General features: G+C 41.5%; 1 protein-coding gene across 2 annotated transcripts; it reads right to left on the reverse strand.

The window, feature by feature from the left end:
• Positions 1 to 878: 878 nt before the first annotated feature.
• Positions 879 to 25,117, reverse strand: TMEM273 (transmembrane protein 273). 2 transcript variants are annotated; one of them, XM_052799635.1, is made up of 6 exons: positions 24,842 to 25,116; positions 19,494 to 19,544; positions 18,577 to 18,687; positions 16,353 to 16,377; positions 4,018 to 4,044; positions 879 to 3,197 (listed from the first exon to the last, which is right to left on the reverse strand). In XM_052799635.1, the coding sequence occupies exons 1-6, from the start codon at positions 24,894 to 24,896 to the stop codon at positions 3,152 to 3,154; spliced, it is 315 nt and encodes a 104-aa protein (XP_052655595.1). In that variant the 5' UTR covers positions 24,897 to 25,116; the 3' UTR covers positions 879 to 3,151. The 2 variants fall into 2 exon arrangements, with proteins under 2 accessions (XP_052655595.1, XP_052655596.1); XM_052799636.1 differs by lacking the exon at positions 16,353 to 16,377 and having other exon boundaries at positions 3,131 to 3,197; positions 24,842 to 25,117.
• Between the last annotated feature and the right edge of the window lie 310 nt (positions 25,118 to 25,427).

Consider the following 25,427-nt stretch of genomic DNA (forward strand, 5'->3'; position numbering starts at 1 on the left):
AGGTCAAAGGTAATTCCTACAGGGGGAGATTGCGACCACCGACTCATTGACCACCTACTCAAATGATACCACCTACTCAAAACAAGACAATGAAGGAAGAAGACAGAGTCTGCGCACTAATTTACATAAGGGGCGAAGAAGAAAGAACCAATCATTAAGGAAAATAACAATGAATATGTATTAATTAAGTGTATAAATGTGAGAATTTTTAAGACAAGGGTGTGCTGTCTTGAGACAGGCACCCATTCATGCACATCAATGAAATTAATTTGAAAATACCTTGACTCTGTTTGTTATTGCCTTGCACACTGGGTAAATGAACCCCGTTTGTGGGACAACACTTGGGGTGGCAAAACGGTTGTGGCAGCCTGATTTGTCTGTGGAGAGCCACGCTGGCTGCTACAGTTGTGGGGTGGGAGAGTTAGGCTTGATGGGGCACTGGTTGCTGCTGCCACAGCAGCCCCATGCAGCGGTGGCAGTTACTAAGTGTGCCCAAACCTCTCAGCGGCAGCAGAAGCAGCAACCCTGGGAGCCCCTGGTCCCCAGCTGGCTGTCTCAGTGCTGCCCATATTTTTCCCATACCCAGGGAGCCAAGGCACACACCAAAAGGTTTTGGAAATTCAGAATCTATTCTGCAGCCCAGTGCATTTGCCTGATCAAGATTACTAACTTTAATTCTCCAGGCCTTTCTCCTCTACTGCTTGTAACTTACCATTTTTTGTTTATTTTCATCTTTATTATTTCCCATAGTGTACTGAAATGATGCGAAGGAAACATTTGTTCACACAAATAAGGGAAGGTAATAGCTTCCCTCCCTGACCACATGCTCTCTTCTGTTCCAAGTCTTAATTAAAACGGTACTAAAGGAAGCAAATCAATTAACAGATACCTTACAAGATGGTTTATTCACTTACATGTGTACATACACATAATTACTTACAAGTATCACATTACTGCTTTAGTTTATCTCTTAGCAAATGCGGCTAATGAACTGCAGTGTTACTGAACTGGGTAACAGACACCTAGGAATCCAGGGAAATTATTCCAATATATCAATTTTCTCTGAAAATGAACCTTACATTTTGCTGTTCAAAATGTGTGAAAAAAAATACCATTCGGTTTCCTTTGCACATTTGGAAAATGACCCGCTTTGCTGAGATAATATTCACATATTCAAATCCTTTCAGTTACAGTTACAAGTAGTACAGTAGCTTATTCTTCATAGAAACAAAATTCTGATATATCTGCTCTTATGCTCTAACAGTGTGTTGACTCTAAGTCCCTGACTCAGCACATCAGCTTTGCCTTTAATGTGTGGGGTTAATTGCTGCTCTTCACAGTCTGAAAGTTGATTATTGGATGGAAGGCCCTGGCTTCTGTGATTTTTTTGGAGTGATATTTCTTAATACTACACAATTTTTAGGTTGGACTTCAGTCTAATGTTTGTCTTTTTTTTTTTTTAAGTTGAATAGTTTCTGCTATATTACAGTAGTGAAGAACTGGAAAGAACTTCATTTATTATGATCTGCCACATGGCATAACTAAGAGCAGACACTGGCTTAAAAGTTATCTTTAAGAATGCATGTTAGGTGAGAGATTAATGTCTATAGACACTGGCCTGAGCTAAAAGTTTAGGCAGATCCAATCTATTTAGTTTGTGGTCTTTGGATCTGGCTAGTGGTTATTTGTAAATGGCAATAAAATAGTGTAACATCCTGCTTGGAGCCATCCTGTAATGCAATGACATAACAGCTATGCTGGTGAAATATTGTGATATTACATAATGTTGTGCATGCCATCTACCTGAAGCTCTCAAGCCTTTGAGTCCTGCTGGGTTTCCTGAGAGGAGCTGTAGGAACACCAGAGGATGTCCAGCATGGCATTGCTGCTAGACCAGTGCGCCCAGAGCTCCCACAGCTGACATTTGCTGCCCTGTCTTCACAAGCTGAAAGGAAAGCCTGGCTTGAAATACAAAAATCTTTCTGCTTTTCTTGCACCTTGGGATGACAATAACTGTTATAATAAAACATTCTTGAAAGAAGTGGGTTTAAACAAACAGAATAGAATCTGTAGCATTATTTTCTCAACTAAGACCAAAGCCATGGGCTCACAGCTTTGGTAAAAGCTGGGATGTGTTTACAAAATAACTTTGGTTTAAACCATTTAAAATTATTTAAACTATTCTAAAAGTTCTGAGACAAAGCTCTATTTTTTCTTGTTGTTACTTCCACTGTAAGAAGTTTGTAATTGGAGCCAGGCAAAGCAATTTTGATGAAATCAAATTCAACTGAATATATAAGGCTAGAACAAGATTGAAGGGGCTGGGAGACTGAAATTATTCACAGTTGCTGATTGAACTTAGTGCATTGTTTTATAATAAAAAAATAGGGATGGGTGAATTTTGGAAATGTCAGATTAGCTTGTTTGTAGAAAGTTGACATGAAATATTTTCTTTCAGATGTCCAGAAATGTTTTTTTTTTGGTATACAAAACTGTTTTCATTTCAATGTTCTAAAAACAAAACATGAAAAACATTATTTCAAAAAGGAATTTTTCATTTTAAATGACCATAATTCATTTTAAATGGCTGAAATTAGCATTGCCATGAACAGTTAAACAAAAGACATCAGTCCTAAAGCTAAAAAAAAGATATAACTTCAGTGTGAATGAAATGTTTTCATATTAACACAAAACATGTATTTCCCGAAGAACCTGAGAAACCTTGTTTTATTTCAAACTCAAATTAATGATTTTTAAAGTTACTTCCGTCATTATTTACCTAACTTGAAATATGGGCGTGACCATAAATTCTGCTGCTGAAATGTATTTCTACCTTTTTGATTACCCTGTATTTAAGTGATTTTAGAAATCAATCGTATGCTTATCACAGACTAAACAGGATCTATTAATGAGCAGAGCTCATCTATTTTATTTTCCCCATACATTTCCTTCATATACATGCTGTTGGGGATTGCAGGCTTTTTGTGTGCAGGTGATTGAAATTAGCATGCACTATAAGCTCTTCCTGTAATCAATCAATCAGTCTTTCAATTAAAGAACAAAGAAAGGAATTGGTATTGGTGAGATTCCTGTCTGTGCACAAGAGACTTCTATTGATCCTCAGATCAGGTAACTGTTGATTCCAAAAGGATTATTGATCATTTGTACTTTGTTTTCCTAGTACATTGATGTCATCTCTGAAAAGAAAGAAAGATCACAGGTTAACAATAACTTTCTGGCTTTGCTTTTACTGGGGATGATCCACAGCATCATTGTAAAAGCTGAGCTGTGAGATACCCAGATAAAGATTACAGGAATTCTAGAAAATTATTAATGGAGCTGCTGGAATTACATTCATGAAGTTCCTCCCACTTAACTTTTCTTTTCCTAGGTATTTCTTTGTATTTTTGGAGGTATCTGTTTTTCCTAAGTGAATTAACAGGACAAAGGTATGATTCTGGCTGTTGTGGTGACTCCCAGATGTCCGCTTCACTGCCAGGCAGGAATTCACTAGCAGCACGTAATGCATTTTAGGGCAGCATCCTACTATAAGAACTGCTCCGTGTATTGCAGACTCTGGATTACTGTCATTTGGGCCGCTTCCCAGTATTGCCCTGCCACATGAGTGGGGAGCAGCTGAGCAGCTCCTGCATCCATACTGCAGCTGCATCTTTCCAAGAGCTTACTACCTGGAGTACCTGCTAATGTGGGGGCAGCTGCATTGCAGCTGCATAGGGCAGACAGCCTTGCAGTATGCCTGTGCCTTGTGTTAGGGTATTCCAGGTATACAACTGGGAAGCTGGAGGACAAGGCAGTTAAATTACTTACCTTAGGTGATGCAGAATGTCTGGCAGATCTGGGCTGTCAGTAGGAACTCAGGGTAACCCCACAGCCTTTATTGCTGTGCGACCTTTCCCTTTACCTAGGTGGATGTGCCTTTACAACTTCTATGTGTCTGCCTAGCACTGTCACTTCACCTCCCTGCTCCACCAGACTCCCCCTTCCCCCAGAATGTACCTGTTTTGGCTCGATCCCATGTTCGACCTGCAAAGTATAGAGAGTGATATTAATTGTGACTTTCAGAGCAGTAATCAAAGATGAGAATTCAAAGAAGCAACATGTTAGGACTTGGGGAAATGCAGGAACTTTTCTGCCTTTCTCTTTTCTTCACTGCTCTTGATCTTTTATTCAGTTTTACTCCATCTAGCGTCAGTGCTTGGAAATAAGATGTTTCCTTGCCTTGCAGCCCTCAGCTTGTTTGTATTAGATCTCATGACTCCACTGGGAAATGGTATTCATCGTAGTCCCTTTCCTTCAATACTACTTAAGCATTTTCCGATGACTTTGCTAAAGAAAGAACTCGCAGGAGATTTGGCAGGCAGGGACGTGCTGCTTGTAATTTGCCTCAGTCTTTTTTCCTTCTCTGAGAGAAACATTGTCACATGTGACTTTTAGAAAGCTGTGCTGAAATTTTCTGTTCATGCGAAATTCACTTCACTAACCATTGGTGTCTGTAAGAAAGAGTTAAGACCTGATTCTCATCCTTCTAGTTTGAACTGGGCATACAGTCCACGGGAGAGCGTATGGTGAGGCATATATAGGCTGGAATCAAAGGGATTTTTTCTGTTCTGCTCCATTTCCTCACTTATTTCTTTCTCCAGTTTGGGACTGGGGTGAGTCAGCATAGCTCTACAAGGTGGCATTGCCTGCACTTTCCTGCAGTGCTTTCACAGCTAGGTTCCCATACTGCCTGCTTTGCCCAGCCCTCAGGGAGCTTCCAGAGCATCCAGGGAAGGTGTCTGCTGAAGTGCAAGGAGGGAAGCTGGCCAGCACCTGCTGCCAGCCTGCTTGCCTGCAGCCTGGTGACCACGCTGGAGGTATCCGGGGGTTGTCTCAGCCTTCTTTTGCCTGCACCGGTCTGGCACTTTGCAGACACAAGGAATTTCTTTTAGTGACACAGTTCTGATGTTACCCAGGATGTCATGGTTATGCAGCAGTATTTTTCAGCTTCTTCCAAATGGTTTGTGGTAGCTCTTTCCCAGAAAGGATAGGCATTTCAAAACATAATCAGGGCACCTGACATGGGCTGCGCTTATGAACTTGTCAAAATTTCTTCACACAAAATAACACAGATTTAAGCATGTGAACTATGTTACATGAATTTCTGCCTGTCTGGAACTGTAGCCATTAAAAAAAAAAAAAAAATTCTATGGATTAGGTTCAGGGATGCTTACTTGATCCCTTTCCCTGCCTGTGTCAGAGGAGAACAAGGTGGCAGGGAACTGCTGGGAAGGGCATTGTCTTTCAGCACCATTCCTAAGTGATTGCCTGCCTGTGGCAGGCACTACTAATCCTAAATAACTCAATTGTCTGCATACAAAAAGAGTAAAGAAGAGACTGGTTGCAAGGCGAGTGCTCTTCTCCATGTAGCTCAACATAATCAGTAAGTCACCTAAAGAGAGTGGCTTTCTTGCTGGTGCCCTCAGGCAGCCTTCCCACTGTTGACAATGCCAGTTGCTTCAGGAAAGGATGGTCCAGCCTTGTCCAGCACCTCAGCTGTAATATTTTACTACTTCCTTTGTGCCAGATGTCCTTGAACAGCCTGATCTCTCTGAAAATGATTTTTATGTTATACTGCATAGATTTTTGGCAAGGCCAGTTCCCTGAGGCAGTGGAGATGCGTGACTGCCTGACCAGAACGTGTGGCTGTGCTGGCAGGGAGCGGGAAGCAGAGCAGGAGTGTCTCTGGACATGGGAGGCTCCATTTGTCCCACGCTTTGCTCTCCTCCAGGGAGTCGTGGAAGCTTACTCAGAGGAACCAGTTTACAAACACTTTAAAAACAGCATTTCCACCTAAAGGGGTACTTATTCTTCAGCACTTGTCTCCAGCTCCTGGCCCCTTCCTCCATCTCTCCTGTGCCAGCACAAGCATTTCAATGTCTGTGTAGTAAATCAGATTTGGGAGTGGGCCAGGTGTTGTTTTTAATGCACAAAAAGTGCCTAGTTACTTTTCAGCCAGTGATTTTCTGTCTTTTTCTGTTTACAAGTCCATACAAATTTTCCATTGAAGCTGTGGGCCTCTGTGAAGTGTTTTTAAACCTAATTTAAACCCGTATGGAAAGCTTTTAAGCCCATAAACTTCTGTGAACCCATGAGAAATACTCCATGGATCCCCAAGCATTTGCAGCCTACAAGGGAGAAGTCAGCATCACTTTGTGTGATACTTGCTCATTTCTTTCAGCTTGCTATTTGTTCTCTGACACCAAGCTGTAAAGTGCACATGGAATATGGAGGTGTGTGGTTATAAGCAACAACCAGAAGATAAACAAACTTAGCTTTGCTGATACCTAGTACAGGTCCTTCAAGGCAGAGCTCTTGGAGAGCAAGAGATCAGGGAACTGAAATAAAATGATCTAACAGACTTTATACATGATCTTAAAAAAGGATCTATAAATAATCTTATTTTCTGAGAAGTAACTGAAAAAAGGCTCCTAGGAGTCCATCTGGAATCAGTGATTTATTTTTCATATGTTTAGTGTGAACTTGTCCAGAAATTCAGTTGGATACAGGAAATTCTGTGAGTTAGAATATGCAGGAGCTCTGATTTGACTCTGTTCTTTTCTGGCTAAGACCTGTGGCACTCTGAGTCTCTTGCGTCAGGAGGCCTTGTTTTGGTTTTAAGCTGTCCTTTAGCTATGACAGCAGCTTTCATTCCTAGCTAATCCCATGTTGTCACCTCTCTGACAAGCCCTAGTCAACATAAAAATACTCAGTCTGGATGGCAGATGGGTGCTGCCTGGGAGCAGGAAGCTCTCTGCTTGGTGGCATCTAATATTTAAGTTACCCTGGGTGTCTGTTGACAGGAATGAAGAGGGTACTCTTCCAGAAACATTTTTGATTTTTTTTTTTTTTTTTTTTAATCCAGACTTGCAGCAGCTCCAGGGAATGGTAGGGTTACTCATTTATTGCTGGAATCAGTGGCACCAGCAAGTTTGCCGGCAGAGACCACGATGGCTGTGGAAGGAATTGCCTCTGACAGGTGTCTGAATATTACAAGGAAAGAATTCTCCTGACTCAGCAGGTTTGAGACCAACTCTTACAATCAAATGATTTAGAGCTATTCAAGACTAGCCTCAAACAGTTGTGCAGAGGGGTAGGAAGGAGTAAGGATTCCTCCCTGTTTGGCAGCTGTGAAAATGTCAGCCACAAATGCAGCCCCAGATCTGAAGGGAGCACAGGCGTCCTGGGCCAGATGCTCTCCCAGGGAATGTGGAGAGTGGCCAGGGAGGAGCAAAAAATAGCCAGAAGTGTGGCTCTGCCTGTCAGGCTGGTAGCTGGTATCAGTGAAGTATGCTGTATCCTGGAAACAGGTTTAATGAATTAATCTCACCCTAACAGTCTGGGCTATACGTATGTGTATACATATAAAACTGTCTCTGTGTGCATATGTGTCTGTACATGAAGTATTCCCTCCATTCAGGAATGGTGCTAAAGAGGAACTGAGAGCCTGACAGTACCTACAGAGTGTCTTAGTGCTGCTTTTTAAAGCCTGGTGTTCCCAACACAGTGCAAAGCTTAGTGTCCTTGGTTTTGAAGTGTGTGATATAAAGATTAATTTCATTTTATGGAAAGGGCAACCTGAGCTAAAGTAGCTTGTCCAAGGTTGTTCAGAAGAACAAGTTTGGCTAGACAGGACAGTGACAGAACCAGGTAGAAAAGCCAGTTTATTGCTCTAGTCACTGGTGAGCATTGCCTCAACACAGAATGGGTATTTACAATTTGTTTCTGCAAATGTGTATGTGCAAGGAGTTGAGACAGCCATTTCTGCTGAGATCATTTGCTCATGTTTTTTTAACATTTACACAAACATGCATGGAGTTGTTTCGGTCATCTCTGTTCATACTTATGCTTATTTGCAATAGCATGCATTATTATGGCATTTGTGCAGCTTTTAAATATTTTTCATTAAACTCAGTTCCCAGGATGCATACTGAGAACACCTAAGGCAGTGAATACAGCATTCAGTCTATCAGCCACCCTAATCCCTACAGTGTTGAGCAAGGAATTGGGCCTGCTTTGGTGTATCAGGAAGGCCAGACTCATCTTGTGCAGGTGGTATCTGCTCCTTAGCGAAGTGCAAATGCACTTCTGCCTAAGAGGACTGTAGCCCTCCAAGCTGTCTTCCACTCCCATTCTCCCAATAGTTGATCACTACTGATATTTGGCCATGGTGGCCAATGTGAAGGGAGGCTCTGCAGTCAAAGCAGACCGCAAAGGAATAATTTTGATTGATTTTTTGCAAGGCCTATTTAGATCATGGAGGAGGCTAAGTGTCTTTGCTGGCTCTGTTTTTCCTTATTTCTAAGCCTCTAGAAAGTTACGAAAACTTTATGTTGACCTGATGATTGGGTTGTTTGTAGTATGTATTAGCTGACAGAATGAAAGACCTTGTGAAGGGCTGCTTGGAAAAAAAAAAAAGGGGGGGGGGGAAGGAGTGGCAAGTGAAAGAACAGCTTAGGATATAGCTGAGAGATGTTAAGAGAAAACATTCAAGTCTTTGACCCCAGAGATATCAAAATTCGGCTGAATCTACATGACTGATTTTCTCCAGATCCAAGAAGAAGACACTAACTGTCATAGTTTAAAAGGAATATGCCTGGGAGAGGAAAAGGGAAAAAGAGGCTTGTTTTAGTAGAACAAAGATGGATGCAGGCAACTCAGTGGCTCTAAGGAAGTTGAGGATTACTGAAGAAATCCAGGAAGCTGTCTGGATTACTGGGGATTTAGAGAGAACAGGGGTGCATGTAGGGTATGGCTGATTCTTTCCCTTTGATGCTTCACTTCTGTTGCTGCAAGATGCTTTATGACCATGCATGAAGCTACTTTGAACTGGTCACAGCTCCTGTAAGGAGGAACTGTAGCACTGAAACTCAGTTTGCCTCCTCTGCAAGTCCAGAAGATACTTGGGGCACATGGGAATGGAACTGTGGAAGATGAAGACTCAAGGCCAAAGGGTGCACTCAGTCCAGAACAAGGACAGGGTTGCAGTTGGTCTGTCCAAGAGCAGTGGTCTGGAAGGTATGGGGGGAGCTGTGGCATACTTTGTATTGTATAAGCACCACCACTTCTAGTCCTCTACATGGGAAGAAACAGACACCCGCAGGCTACAGAAGGGAATGAAGAAAGCCCAGAGGGCACTGGGAAAGATAGCCAGGATGGAGATGGGAGAATAGATGGACTAGGAGGCAACAGAGCTCTGCCATTTCCATCAGCTACAATGATGGGTGTAGGCAGGTGAAAGCTGGATAGAGTCTGAAGCTTTTTGATATGTTCTCCAGTGCTTTTTCTTCTCTGCTTTCCCATATCCCTCTGCTCAACCTTGCTCTTTCCAGACCAGACAATGTTTTCTTTCTGTGGCAGGAATGCCATGGCTGCACACAACAAGGGCAAAACTGAGCTGAGTGGGGAAAGGGAGTTAAGTGGTGAGGCTGGGGCAGATCCACTGGGGTGTGACTTTGTGGGACTATATGAAGTGATTTTTGTGCCAGGGAGGCCCATCCGTGCTGCAGTGTGAGCTGCCTTCTGCCAGGTGTGTTTCTGGCAGCTCCAGTTTCTGACAGCTGAAGCTCTTGTTTGTTATATTTGTTGTTGAAAAACATCTTGGAGGATTTAGTCTGTTCCAGGCACTGTTCTGCTAATGCAGAAATATGAGACGCCTCAGGAAGGACTGCCCATGAGAGACCTATCAAGTGCCAATAGTTTTGAATGGCTTCTGATAACTCTTCCATTTCATAAGTCACTGTTTGTTGGGGTTTTTTCTTTCTCTGTTTTTTTGCTTGGTTGGTTTTTTGTTTTTTCTTTTTTGCAAGGCTAGTGAGTTGAGTTTGCAATTTCAGTCAGTTGCAGTTTGAGTGAATGGTAGGCAGAGTCATATATTACATCTAAAGAAGAAAGTACTTTTTGAAAATTAGGATTCTTCATTGTTACACGTTTGAAGGCCAGGCTGGGAAGAGACTGAGCAGCTGGGACTCTGTGTGAAAGGCTAAGCCAACTCGCCTTTTCAAACCATTCCATACCAAGACTTGACTTCTGGTAAGGTTGGTGACACTCCATCGCTTTCCTCAGAATACCAGTGACTGCTTAACAAATTCCTTTCTTATGCCTGTACTTCTTACTTGCATCCCATGTGTTGGAAGAGGTGAATTAGAAAGACAAAAGACAGTGGGGAAGCAACTGAGAGAGCATGTCTAAGCAATAGGAAACTTGGAAGGTGGAGACTGTAATCTTGCAGGTGAAGATGGGATGTTATAGTGCCCATCTCCTGGGGGAATATGACAGACATAGATTCATGCCTAGGAAAACGTGTGCTTTTTCATATCCATTGGCAGTTGACAATGTTTGTTAGTGCTTTGTAGTGATAGACAATTCAGTGGTTACATATTTTGTGTAATGAGTCATTGATTTCATAGGTGATTTCACCTCTGCATAGGTGTCCAAACAAATCCTATATTAACTTTTTAATGGGAGTCTTAGCAGGAAGGCCACAACTTGAATGAAATGTGGAGAATGAACTAGCCTCATTCCAGGTATCTCCAGGCTGAAAAGTGAGATACCTTACTGCTGGGAAAAATGTACTCTTAAAGTCAGGTCAGTGCAAAGAAAAATCTGTCTCCGAGTCTGACATATTTCCACAGGAGGCAATTACTTCATTGAAAAGTAATTAAAACTCACAAAAATTGCTGTAGCATGGCTTAAAATAACCCGCACCAATCCCTGTTTCCTGCTCTCTTCATTTAAAAATATTCTTCTGTGGAGAGGACATCTTAGCTACTCTGATTAAGAACTGGATAAAGATAATTCCTTTGCAGATTTATTTTTAGCATCATGCTATTTCAAGTACTTTTGCCATTGAACTTGGCTATAGTAGAACAGCAGTATGTGCTTGCATCTTAAGCAAATATGATTTCAATGGATAGTAGAGCAGCTGAGACAGTATCACTCCCTGGCTCCAGACTGAATGTATAGTGTAATGTGTGAATGGCTGACGCAGTATCTGAGTCACTGCAATGCATTTCAATGCCCAGCGTCCTACCCAAGCTGTGTTCTAGATCTTGATTCTTTTTCCATGCACACCACTCTTCCAGTGACGTGTTCAGACAAAGCCAAAATCTCTTTTCTTTGAATGTGTATTCACTTATGGATTTTGATTTGTAAATTTTGGGCCTGTTTTCCAAAGGACTCACACCTGTGGCTTTCTTAACTGGAGACTTGGTTTTGATGCTAGGGTACTTAAGTTTATTTATGAGCTCAGACTCTGGTGATTAGACAGGTTGTGTCTCCCATTTGCAGCTGATAGTATCGGTGATATGACTCATGCCTACTTCCTGTTCGGTAAATGATGCATTCTGCAGTTCACAGTATTACAGACCAGTTTGGACTATTTAGATCAGAAAGAACTGCTCTCCTCTCCAAAACAAGAGATTTTTCTTTCTATCTGACTTTAAACCTGTTTGAAGGATATGAAATTGTTAGATCAGACCCTGTTCACTACCTCTGCCTGTCAGTGCAGCTGGCTACAGACCCAAACATGGCAAAATGCTAGGAAAAATGTTCTTGGCTGAAATGTTTAGGCTGAGACAGTTCTGCTAGTTGGAAGAAACTGCAGCTCAACTTTCAAACTTACATATGATTGCCCACACCTAGTCTTTGCCATGCCATCCATCTCTGATGTTTATGTTTTCCAAGTGGATGATTTCACCTCCTATGTAATCCATGGTGCTGCTTTTAGAGTTAAACAATGAGGAGACTGGAGGCTTTCAACATGCGATAACATTCTAAGCCCCCTTCCATTTGCCTGAAGAATGCTCTGATTCTCAGGAGTACCTTGCTTCCCAAGCATAGCCTAGCAAAGGAAAGAGAAGTCGGTCCCTTAGAAGGAGTCAAGTGGGAAAATACAAGCGAACATCTAGATGATGCTTTGGGTAGCAAAAGAAGATCACTGATATGCTTGGCACTTGGCTGATGCAGCTCCCAAGCTCCTTCTCTCCTCCATCAAACATCAGAATGACTTGTATATTGCATTTAAAACCTGATCTCCTGCTGAGTGATTTACCTAGGGGCCTCTAGAACCCAGTGAGTAGGATGGGGAGTTTTGTTGTGTGCTGTTGCCCAGGATGTGTTGAGGTAACAGATGCCTTTTTGCTATTGCAAGTTTAAAATATGTACCTTTTCCTTTTTAGTAAACATTCTCTGTCTCTCCATCCTTCTCCTTGCCTCTGTATGTCTCTTTCTTTGCCTCCTTCTGTCAAAATAAATCTGGCTGCCATGCACTGTAGTTAACTCAAAATATTGCTAGCATTAAATGTGCCCAGACATTTTTATTAATACATTAAACTTGCATGAAATTTTTAGGCATATAATTTACCAAGCTTGCACCAAGATGGCATTTGAAACTGACATGAGCTATTAATTAAAAAAGAGGACATTGAATAATTGTCAGTTGACATCTAAATTACTGTTTTGTTAACTGACAGAAGCTTGCCTCAAGCCTCTCTCTCAAGTGTTAGTAAATATCCCGTTGTCTTTAAGGGCATCACATTATGAATTGATTGTTTAAATCTTATTGTTATATACCTGACTAAATAAGGTGGTAAATGCTGTTAATTATTTCACAATGAACTGTCAGTGTCATGTGGGTATAGAAACACTTCTGTTTTAAGTATTTGGGAAAGTATCAAAGGAGACGCATCAGAATGCTTCCTGTTTTCAGTGGAAACCTGTTCTTGCATTGTCTTGGTTAGGTTCAGTACCAGCTATTCAGCGTTCTAGCATAAAAGATTATCTGCATCAAGGCCTTCAACTGGTACGAGGCTGAATAACTCCATTGACTATGATGGCACACTGTGCTGGGTGACACCCACTCAGAGTATGTCCCAGCTAGGGAGAGAAATTATTGAGTGGTTTGAGGTGCTTGTGGGAATAATGATGTGAAATTTAAAACAAAATTTGGCTGAAGATGGATTTGTTGAGGGCTCTATCAGTTGGATTAGGTTTTTTTCCTGAACAAACACTAATAATCATCACTGGTCAAGCAGAAAATGAAGTTATCTGCAGAAGATATGCCAGTTCTCTCTGATCCTAGAGGAGTGGTATCTTAATTATCACTGAAGGTTTCAGATTGCCTGTATCCCTGAGGGATTCAGCGTGGCTGTATGATTAGTTGGAGTAAATCAGGTGACTTTAGATAATGGACTTTGCTTTATCAAAGGGTTTTCTAGGACTAGCCACTGGCCTAAAAGTGCCATGAATTCAAACCCCCAGGGAATTGAAACAAGTAGCTGAAGTCAGTTTAGACCCAATTATCACATGCTTCTCTGGTGACCTGAAGAAATGGGCAACTATCCCTATGACCTATGGGGAAAAATAAATCAGATAAAAAAGAACATACAGCTTGGATTTTCTTGAGGAATCTCCTTGGTATTTATAATACTGTAGCACTTACAGTGCAAGTACTCAGCGTGAGTAATATTTCAATGCTCTTTTCAGGAAATAAACTGGGTGGGATTGTGGTGGCTTTGTGTTTGTGGGGTTTGGGGGATTTTTTTTTTGGTTGCTGCTGTTAAGAACAGCTACCTCCCATACATCTCCTCTCAGAGATATACAACCTCAACCAGTTAGATGAAGAATGTTGGAATCCAAAACATGGCATATAACCCTATTCTTTGGGTCAAGTTTGGTCCTACAACAAAGAGATGCCAACATGGGTGAGAGTCCTATGCAAGGCTACCACATATTCAGCTATTACTTTTGCTATAGAGGTCCAGTTCCAACCTTTAAGATATTCCCAGTGGGTATAGGCTGGTTTAACATGTCAACACAAACTCTACCATCTGGAAAGGCCCTGTCCTGAAGGTTAGGAGGAAAGATAAAAAAGTACATTGATTCCTGTATGCTGTATTTCCTTTTGATTCTTTGTGAGTAGATTGCTTAGGTTGCAGAATGATGGTGCAAAACCAACTAAGCTAGTTCTGCATCAACTATCTGACATGTGGAAAAGCATAGCTTTGTTTATAAAACAAAGCACCATATATACTTCCTTGCTAAAAACTGATGTTATCTCAATGCTATCTGCATTTCACTAATCCTACTAAGTGTTAGTTTATAGGGACCTGTTTAAATGTTTGCTATGGATCTGATAGTATTTTTACTTTCCTCAAGACCAGTAGAAGGCTATACTGTTTCCTCAGATTAACACCTGCATTATAGAACCCTTTAATGAGCCATCAAGGAGTAATACATGGATTCCCTGAAGTGAATGAGAACAAAGATTTGTTAGTAAATTACTCAGTGCCACAGTAGAATTGCAAAGTACAACTGCTAAGAAGCGATGGTGGATTTCTAGTTGTTTTCTACTTAACTGAAAGAAGTAATCTTTAACATACATAGTTTTGCCCCCAAACACTGTAGAATTACAGCTTCTCTCCCTGGTCAGTGTTAGTGGCTCTAAGGCAAAGAGATTGTGTATTGTGTCACATTTCCAGCCTTAGGACCAGAATTTTGGCGTTAGGTTGGAAACTTCACTCTACCTTTTAACAAACGCCTGTAGACTGGGATGAGGAATCATCAAAGAGGTCAGTGTAAGGTCATCATTAAAGATGTTAAATTTTGCTGCCATGACAAAGTCAGTCACTTCCCTCAGAAAAATCAGAGGATGGTATCGTAGGTGTTCAAACTGTCTCTGAAGGAAAATAACACACATAATAAACAGCAAGGGGAGGTAGAAAAGTCTAAAGTGGAGCAGTTCATAGATCATACTATTTGCATTTCATCCAGGCAGTAAATCTACTGCCTTCTGTGTCTCTTCTTGTCTTTGTCCCTCTCCTCCCTTTATTCCCTTTTCTCTTGACTTGGGTCCCTGGCTTTTCTGGTTTGGCTTAGCTCCTTCTCACGCCCCTCCCACTCATTTGCTCTGTCTATACTGTCCTTAATACACCAGAAAGTTTACTGGGTATTGTATGTTTGTTCTTTTGGCCATATAATAGTCCTCATCTATTTTAGGTTAATACACAGAAATTGTCAGTGTCTTGTAAGAGAATAGTGTGTTACTAGAAAGGAAACGTTTTGTGACAGCTGTGTTTGTTAGGTTGGGGAAGTGTCTCCCTGGGAAAATGACAGGTGCTTCACGGCTGGGACCTTTCTCTGTTGGACAGGCAAAGCCGATATTGAAGTACTTGCTGCAAGGGATGCCCTTGCTTTGAGCTTCAACTGAGTGTTTACATATGCTGTGCTCTCTTTATGAGGTACGACTGATGGGGACATCCTTCTATCCAGCTCTCTGGGAGAGTCCAAAAGCCATTTCTTAGATCATTGAGTACAGCTGTTGCCTTCAGTTCATGAAAATGCTGATTAATTAACGTTTGGGTCTTTTTAGTCACTTATAAAATGTCTCAAAGGGACACAAAAAAGTGTCCACATATGTAGATTACCATGAGCCAACAAGCAACTTGCAGTCCAGAGCCCCTGCTCCTGTACATCTCTACCCTATTACCTGTCCTTGGAGGAGTTGAGGAGTGGCCATTGCCTCAGCAGTCTACTGTTGCCTCTTCTGCCTGTGAACACCTCGGGTGCTCAAAACCTAAAATGATCTTACTGTTTCTGGATGAGGAGGAGGAAGGCGAAGGGCAAAAATGTATCCCTTCCAGCAGGAATGATCACTGCATGACCTTGACCTGTAAGAGCCTCGAGTGAAGGGACTTCTCAGAACTGAGATCCAGACACAGTAACTGGGAAATCTTTGATGAAGCCATTTACCCTGGTTTACATCTTTTTCTTTTTCCTCTTTTCTTTTCTTTTCTTTTCTTTTCTTTTCTTTATCTAAAGGGCTTGTGAATATATGACAATACAGTAAAAACTTTGTTTCGGAAAAAATATGGAAAAGTTCTAGCAATGTCAAAAAAAATCCAACTTCAGCACTTTTGAAACAAGGCCTTTGGCTTTCATTCCTTAAAAATGCTTTTTTTTAAATGAGTTTGCTATTATAATACATAGTACAAAATTAAAAAAAAAAGCTTAATCAAAAGTGTTTGAAGGATTTTTTTTTTAAAAGAATTTCAGGCTGCTGGGATTTCTTTCCTATTTCTGAAATGTCAAAACCCTGTTACAAGGAATTTCCTTTTTCCACACAGATCCACTAGATGCACTGCGTATAATGGTCCTCCAGAGGCTTGCATGTGTGTTATGTGTTATCATTCAAATCACAGTTGTGGGGAAGCATCATGCATAAAGAGGGGAGTTAAACATTACAGTTTGTATATCACACTGCCTCAGAAAATGCATGGGGCAATGACTCTTACCTTCTATCCACTTTGCCATCTGAGTCTAAAGAGAGAACAGGAAAATGTGGTTAGTTAAGAAACCAGGAACAGAGTGGTGATAGGCCTGCTCAGAAGTTGTGAGGATGCAACCAGGAGAACACAGTTACAGCTGGTGAAGATCTAGCCATCCTTTCTGAGGCAAAACTCTTTGATATTAGTAGTGTCATGCAACCTTCCTAAAGACCTTCTTGATTCTTCCAGCTGGAATATCTCATGTCAATTTTCTCAGAGCTGTATCTTTGCTAATATTTTGGCTATATTGAGTTAGAGTGTAGCACATCCCCAGAGTGTCACGAGAAACAACTGTGAGGGCAGATGCTTGATGAGAATGAGGCGGAAGCAGTTTCCCTTTAGGCCTGCTATGTAGTGTCACTAAAGAAAGCATCAGCTATTTGTCTTCCAGGAAGTGGTATTACATTGTCATTTGTAGCCTCATGTGGTACCTGGGGAGTCTGTTTGCAAAATTATGCTCTAAAAGACCAGTGTTTACTGTAAATAGGATGGAATTGGGTCACGGCTGATGGGCTGAGCTCACCATAGCAGTGCTGGGCCCAGAGAGCTCAGTCTATTTCATTCCAAGCCTAATAGTTAAGACCACTCTGCTCTCCTCTTTACTAAGCAAGAGTCTGTGACTACTATTGAAGCGGTGTGTCATGGCGCATTGCTGACTTAGTAGGGTTAGACAGTTTCGGATGCTGGAAAGCTACCTCTCATTTGTTGTGTAAGGTTACTGCAAAGATCTAGCCACAGAAGCAAATGTTTCTGGATACAGTGGATGAAACAAACAGGTCCTAGTCCTGTGCTGTAGCAGCCTGACTGAGTTCTCTCACTGCATTTTCCTTGTTTAATGTCCGACTCGTTTTCATGGTGGAAACTGGCTACATTTATCAGAATTTCTCTGTTTTTAAAAGTAGACTGCAAGAGCTGGTACTTTGTATGCAACCAGAGCAGCAAAGGTGCTTTTATGAAATTCACCATGGAAATGCCATACAGAGAGCAATGTTTTCAGTCCCCAAACTCTCTTATTATAGTCCCTCTTCTTTCAGTAAAGATTATTTCCCCGCTTATTTCATGAGATTGCTTTACTGCTTCCTTTTCTGCTATGGTTTCCTTCCAAGCCAAATTTTCATGTGCTACTAGGAGTACAGGCCTCTCTTGCCAAGCAAAATATAGGTTGCAAAGATTTGCCTTAGCAAAGTCCCAGGATACTTTTTTGCAAAAAAGAACAGCTTATACTGATGTTCTGGTCAACCTGTTAGGACTTTGCATTTCCTCACTTGCCACTATCTGTTGCTATTGGTTTTGCTATGATTTTTATTTCTAACTCAACTGCAGTTGATTGTTACTGTGTGCTGTTACTTCATTCTGCAGATGACAGTTGTATTCAGCAGTGGAAGAAATTATCACAATATTTGCTCTACAGTGCTCTATGAAGCACTTCAGAGTCCTGTCAAGTAAGAAAGGCTCTGTGCGGAGGATGAAGGGCCAAGGACCAGCATTGCCTCTGGGGAGGCCCATGGGACAAATTCTGCCTGTCGCTAGCTTCTGTCTAGTGCAATGATGGGCATGATTCAGTTATCTTTAAGATTTTGGATTTGAATCCAAAATCATGGGTTGTAAACTGCTGGTCCAAAGTCAAAACGAGCTGTTGCTACCAGCAGTTATGATATTAGACCAAAGAGCTTTTTGCCTGTTTCAGATGAAAAACATGCTTTCCTGTAGCAACTTGAAAATCAGTCACAGTGGAAAAGTTATAGGGAGTTTTGCTATGTACTCTGATGGAAACTGCGTATCTTAGTCAGACAGTCACATTTGAAGGAAAAGTCCAGAATCAGTGAAATAAATAGTAATTTTGGCTGGGAAGTGTGAGCAAGCCTCTTGCCCATCCTGCAAATCCAAGGCTCTATAACTTATGTTGAATAGAGAGAATTTTGTTTTAAAAATTAATTATTCTAGATACCCAGGCAGTATGCTGAAGTGAATTCTATTTCTCTTGTAAGGCTAAAGAGCAGAGTTGGTTATACTGAAATGTGAATCTGCTATTCTAGGGACTCCAGCACTTCAGACACTTAAAATAGTTCTTCACAGGAAAACCAGAGCTGTAGTACATACACAATTCCTAACACTGAAGCTCAGATCTGCTGTATCAGAATATAAGGAGATCTAGATCTCTGGATAAGAAATCAGGAGTATTTTTTCTTACCTCCAAAGACATTGTCAATCATTTGGTTTTTGATCATGCAGATTATTACTGCTACAAAACCGATTGCTAGAAATGCTCCCAGAGTAACTCCTATAATAACATATGTGAAATCTGCAAAAATTGAAAACAAGTCAGTGAGTATAAACCACTATGTAATAAATACAGTCTTTCAGAAGTGACACAAAGTTTCCAAATTTTAAATTCATCCCTAAAAAAAAAAACAACAACAAAAAAACCATATTTGTTCTTCAGAATGCTGAGCCAGACTAGGTAGCTGAGAAGAGTCTACACTTTCAACCTGCTGCACATCATGAAACCATGTGAACCTGTGGCTAAGGGGCTCAATGCTGGTTTATGGTAATGAACAACTTTAGCCTTTGGTGTGTGCAGGTCTCAGTTGAGTTTTAGAACTAGGGCTCTACTTTTGCCCTCAAAGTGAAATTCCTCATCGCCACTCCCTTGCCACTCTGCATCCTGCTTCCCATAGCTGCACATGCACAGCTTCATCTCCACCTCCCAGTCTCCAGCCTTCTGCCTTGCCTGACTATTCTGCCTCTATAAGTCTTCGTTGGGAGGAAGCAGGAGAATTTTAAAATGTAAACTATGAACCATATTGTGATTTTTGCACCACTGTTTGTACATAAGGGTCCACCTTCATCTGTCAGGCAGGAGGGTGCCTGTGTTCAGGATCTATGTTCCAGGCTCTGTCCTCCCTATGGTCATTATATTTACCGAAAAATAATTTAAAAGCCCCAGTCACACAGCAGGACTCTGCTGTGCTAAGGAAAATACAAACATGCAACCAGATGATTATCTTCACATAAAAATTACTTAGTCTTCTAAGCACATTCATTTTTGTTATATTTGCTTTGCCCCTAACTTCCTGTCTGGAAGCGAAAATCTCACCATGAACTCACCTATTTCCTCCTCTAAGTTTCCAGAAGCATAGACCTTTGCTCTCCAAAAATCTGAAATGAAAATATTTTAGCCTGTTAGGACATCAAGGAGAATGCTCTATATTCAAGGAGAATGCCGTATCTGGCTATTTCCAAGGGGATGGTTGATCCTGGTAAAGCTTAAAAAAGGATCTGAGGCTTCCTGGAGTAGTGAAGTGTTATCAGTCAAGTTAATGAGGACATCCTAGGAATGTGGCCACCACATGCCAGTTTTTGGACAGAATAGAAAATACAATTTTAAAATTTAATGTTGTCTTAGCACTGTTTCCACCCAGAGTTTCCTCACTGTGAGCCTGAGAGCTGTATGCAAGAGAAGTTGCTATAAATCAAGAAAAAGATTACAGATGCAGTAGAGGTAGTAAGACATGCTAACAAGAGAGGATATGGTACACCCAACAGTCCTCTCCAGAAAACATGCATCCCAATCGTGCCTGAAGTTCCAGTCTTCAAAATGTGATTTACTGCTGACAGAGAAGAAAGTCTTTTCGTCTTGCAAGAAAATGTTATGGGCTGAAAGCAACCTTTTCAGAAGCTCCCGTGCCAAGGTCCCTCTTCATCAAAAGGACACCTTCCCAGCCCTCCCCTTCTCCATAAAGCCACTGAGCTGTGCTGCCTGATGCTTGGAGTGTTCAAGCCCTCAGAATAGAGTGGCTTTGAAGAAAACAATCCACTCCCACATACTTTTTGAGGGGAAAAAGATTCAAAATCTAAAAAAAAAAAAAAATCAAGAAAAAGAGCAGTCATGTTTAGTTTTAATGTTGCTTGCTTATTATAGGAATTGGCTAAAAAAGTACACTCGAATGTTGTTTTTTTTTTTTCAGTGATGGGCATGCAAGGATATTTGTTTTCAAGTAGCTCCAAATGACATAACTGATATGTAGCTGCATGAGGTGCCTGGAGCATGAGAAGGCTTTAAAAGCAGGTATGACTCCTGCATTTTAAAACAGCATGCTGTGAAATTTCTGTCTCCTGTACATGCTTCAGGCAGAACATGAAGTTGTCTCCTACAGCTATTGCTCTTTTGCAATCCACTGCCTGGGTGACAGTACATATGGGACCTGGTGGGAAGATAGCTGTCTTGCACATAACCATCTTTTCATAGGCATTCCCCACTGTAGTGGGGAATTGTGAGGAAGTATTGTCTGACTGAAACTCTAGTGGGATTTTAAGGTCTTAAATGCATCCAGTTTTCCTACTGCTAAGGTGTCTAACATCGTAAGTCCCAGCTTGCTTCTCCTTTCTCTCCTCTGCTTCTTGTGGAGAAATAATTCTGTCTTCTTGAGGTTTTGGGGGGCTGTGCTTTCATTTCTTGTCCAGTAAAATGAATGCTACAAATATGATTGCTTTTAAACTTGAAGCATAGTCCTCCCACTCCAAATTCATCCATTTTGGTACCTTTACAGAAATCCATCTTGTGTCTGCCTTTCAGACTGATGAAACTCTCTCTCAAGATGAATGTGGGCTCTGGGGCTTCCACGGTTATGTCAGAAAAATCTGATATATCGGGTGGCTCACAAAAGATTTATTTCTATTTCCTGGTCTTAGATCACATTTCTAATCCCAAATTTTCATAAATTACAAACCAAGCTTCAAAAATCTGGAGATGAACTTAAAAAAATCTTGAGTTTTAAAGCAAATGTATTTTGGGAACTATAATTCTGAGCTGAACAACCTTTTTTGCCAGACTTTTCTTCATAATTAAAATGTCTGGAAACTTATTTTATACAAGCAGAAATGTTTTCTCTCCAAAAACCCCATGAAACTCTGAGAAGGGAGTTGGGAGGGGTGGGGAATCCAACTGCAGATATGATCACAAAATCTGGCTATACTAAATGACCAAGATCAAAGTTACAAAGAAAAGGAAATTAAAAAAAAAAAAAAAGTCTAAGACTACACAGTGGGTGTAAAAAACATAGGTCCTGATTTTCCGGATTAAAACCAGTCTCTTTGCTCTCGCCTGTGAATTTATTTCATTATAAATTAAAAAAAAAAAAACCTTTCTTCCATCCCCTTAATTATTCTTTGTGCTCACATGAAGAATGTTTTAAATTCAAACATAATAAAAGTGATATTGTATTACTTTTATTATCCTAATGATCATAATACATAGACCTTAATGTATGCTTTCTAATGGAATTAAACCAGTGACAGATTATGTGTTTTATGGCAGAAATAATATTTTACATGGAATATTTTATGTAGGTCAGTTTAATATATTGAGATTAAATTATTAGTTTCTTTTTAAAAAGGGAGGGAGGGAAATCTCTGAAAACCCACAGGACTAGAGAGAACATTTTCAATTCATACTTTCAATATGGTTTTAATTAAGGTTTAATAACACTTACTGGGTGCTGCTTAAATACTGTTTGCTTTTGAGGACTGTGTTAGATAGCCAGCTTCTGTTTGTTTCAGTTTCTTCTTAGGTGGAAAGAAGTGGATTGACTAAGTCAAACACACACATGTTGCTGTTTGACCTAGATCTTCAATTCAGATCTTTTGGGGATGTACACAAACCTCCCGGTACAGAGGGGTTAGATATGATGCCTCAAATCCTGCAGTGCTCCACTCCCAGTGCTAACTTTCTGACCCCTTGTCTCTGTATACTGGGTTTAGACTAACTCCCATGCCTTGAACAAACCCTCTGGGCTTGGAGAATATTAGCTTCTGGGTGGAAGGGCCTTGCAGATGAATTTGATATCTATACTTGAGTGACCCGTGGTTCATTTTTCAAAGGGTCTTGAAGCAACTGACAGTGCTTTCTCAACTCTCCTGTGTGCCTGGCTCAGACGCAACATGCAACTGGTGCTATAATGGCGATGTGCCCCCCAAAGCCCTGGCAGCACTGGGAGGCTGGTGAGAGGCATGGGCTGTGTCTCCAACTGGTGGGGAAAGCATTTCTGCGTGTGTTGTTGGCAGCGAGTCCGGAGATGAGACTGCAGACTAGACAGGTCTTACGTTAGAGGTGGGGGGATGGAGAAAGAGTAAGTGTGAATCTGCTGCAGCAGCCTGCCTGAGGAGCTGGGCTCGGTCAGGTATGCTGGAGCCAGGCATGCAGCTAAGGAAGCTTTTGCTTCTGGCTGCCCACTGCAGTCCTCTGCCAGTACAGTTACCTCCCACAAGGTACATCTGCTGAGCAGGTGATGGACCAGCAAATAAATACACCAGGCTGGGACCCCCTGGTCTGTGATCTCGGTGAATCCCCCAGCAGACCTAGCCCTCCTCAGACCTGCTGTGCATGGAGCTAGGCTAAGCAGAAAACAGCTTCTGAGCCACACTGAGGGATGTCCTGTTCTCCGTGTGCCCTCTGCTACATAACTGTGCTCACGCATTGCCTTGCCCGTAGGTCAGCGCAGTGAGGAAGTGGTGCAGAATGCAATTTGGGTGTAAGATCAGGGAGCAGGAATAGCTCACTTCCCCCACCTTATGAGATACTGTGAACAACTCCAAGCCATAACCTGCATTGATAAACAGCAACATGTGCCTTGTTTTTCTCAGTGCCCAGCACTTGCCTTAGTCCCTTTGCTCTTGTTGCCTCCTGCTTCCATGTGACTTTCTTCTCCCTTCCTCCCCCATCTCAGGTTTCTCCTCATTGCAGCAGATAGTGGCTGGTTCTATGGCATTGCAGTAGCCAGGGGTTCAGTGCTATTCATCTTTGGGGCAGCAAATGGGAAAGCAAGCAAGTATCTGTGAAAGCCAGAGGTAGGGTGGAAAAAAGGGATGGCTCACAGTGGATGTCTGAGCAACTCCAGAGCCAAATAAGGAATGCCCAAGACAACAAAGAGGTTACAAGCAATGATCCTGCTGGAAACCACTCCTGAAAGAAATTATTAAAAAAAAAAAAAAAGGTATTTTGGCTGGTATTTAGTGTAGCAAAATTCCCAGCTTTGTGTAAATTTCATAAGATAGGCACTGTTGGCATCCAGGTAACTGAGGTCCTTCCTCAGTCCCCAAATTAGAGGCAAAATCCTTCTTTGTAGTAATAGATGAGGAGTCACTCCTACATGAAGACAGGAATTCTTTGAGCTCTAGTCCTTGCCAGGCACCCCTCCATCCAAGGCCTATAGATTTGCCATTGCCTGCACCTATCCATGTGACACTTGGAGGCAAGTTAATGCATTTTCCTTGTGTCTATTGCAAAGTGCCTTTTGCTGTAGTACATGTCTTGCTGCATCTCTTTGCTCTAAGCAAATGCTACTGCATTAATGGAACTTGTGCCATTTGATTTTTGAACAATAATAAGTAACTAAGGAGCAGGCATTGCTGACTTCACGTCTGTAAGAATGGTTGGTTACCCATGTCCTACGTGGTGGACAGTCTCCATTACTCTGGACTCTGGGAATTGTCTATAGAAAGGTGCAGAGGGCTTGAAGCGCTGACAAAAAAGGATAGTGAGAGTAACATATTCCTATGTGTACCCTGAGAAGGACTACAAGAGGATAGAGCACTGCTGTAGGTCTATGGATAGCTTTGTTCGCAGGAGGGGATATCCAGTGGATGCAAGCTGGAATAGCTGGTCTGCATGCCTCGGGGCAAACTGCCCTTGTGGGATTCCCCAAGGGTAGATGATGATTTCCTATGAATTTCTGCATAAAGTAGGGTAGTGTGGGAGTTGTTCATTCGGTAAAGATGAGGCTTTTGCCACCAGAGGGTGCCTGCCCCCTTACCTACGGTCCCGGAGACCACAGTAACCCATGAAACTTCTGTCTTTGTAGCTGCTGCCAGCTCCAGCCTCCCCATTAGTCCCAATGTTAATATGACCCCTGCTGAGACTTCCTATCCATGAGGCTCACTCACCCCCACTTTGTGCAGTGAAGAAGTAACCGCAAAATAAGAGACAAGTTGTGAGAAAGCCCTGCTTTGGGCTGGCAGGAAGCATTAGAAGCAGTGCAAGTCAGGAGCATCAAAGTCCTGTAAGTGAGAGTCACAGAGACCAAAAGTGGCTTGCAGATAGCATGTACACAGATCAACTTTTTCCTTATGCTCTACTGAAGTACTGTCTTCTATATAGTGCCAAACAGGGTGCTCAGCAGCTCTGGCATCTCATCTGCAAAGATGCAGGTATTTAACTTAATGGTGTCGTCTGGGTTGCGCATAGCTGACCCCTTAGCACTCAGCTGAGGAAAAGTTAGCGAGAAAACTCAGCAAAATACCCCACTGTCTCAACAAATGTTCTTTCTCCAAGGAACAGAGTTCTAGACAAAGTTTTAAACAACATACATACAATTAGACTGGGAAATAAATAACCCCACCAAGCTCAGGGAAAAAAAGCTCTCAGAAAGGATGGAAAAGAAATATGAGAGATCACTTACGGAAGAGAAGAAGAAATGCCATTAGGACTGATATCCAGCTTGTTAGTAAGGCCATTGTGAAGTTTTGACAACAGAGTGGTTTCACCCAAATTTTCTGAATTTAGCTCTTCTGCAGTGTCTTAAAAAAAAAAAAAAAAACCTAAAGCAGGTCACATGACTATATTGGGAAACTACAGTCACATCCTGAGTAGTTACATTTGCAAACAGAAGTTCCCTTTTTTGGGTTTAGGTTCAACACATAAATAAACTCCCTGCTTGAAAATGTTCTGTGGAGAAGGTAGACAACCAACAGTCCCAGCCTAGTTCAGCTGTTTTGCTCTCTAAGAGACCTTTAAATGCTAACACTTATTTTTACAAAATTGAAAAAATACTACCGCAGCGAATTGGTCTCTGCCGAAGTCTCCTAAATCCATGGAGATGCAAGTGGATTTTCTGTCTTAGAAGGAGACCCTTCTAATGCAATCTCTCTCAAAGTTGTTAGCTTTTTTTTGAATTCAACATGAATGCCATCGTAACATTTTGAGGAGAGGAGTACTTGGCTAAACCCTTTCATAATTTCCAATTTTCCCATTTTTTTCCCCATTTC

This window comes from Harpia harpyja, chromosome 10, assembly GCF_026419915.1.
Source record: "Harpia harpyja isolate bHarHar1 chromosome 10, bHarHar1 primary haplotype, whole genome shotgun sequence".
Lineage (NCBI taxonomy): Eukaryota > Metazoa > Chordata > Aves > Accipitriformes > Accipitridae > Harpia > Harpia harpyja.

Coding starts and splice junctions, on each gene's coding strand:
- TMEM273 (XM_052799635.1), bottom strand. CDS start 24,896: ATGGCCTTACTAACAAGCTGGATATCAGTCCTAATGGCATTTCTTCTT. Junction 18,688..19,493: donor AAACTTAGAGGAGGAAATAG/GTGAGTTCATGG, acceptor CAATTTTTGCAG/ATTTCACATATGTTATTATA. Junction 16,378..18,576: donor GATTGACAATGTCTTTGGAG/GTAAGAAAAAAT, acceptor TTCTCTCTTTAG/ACTCAGATGGCAAAGTGGAT.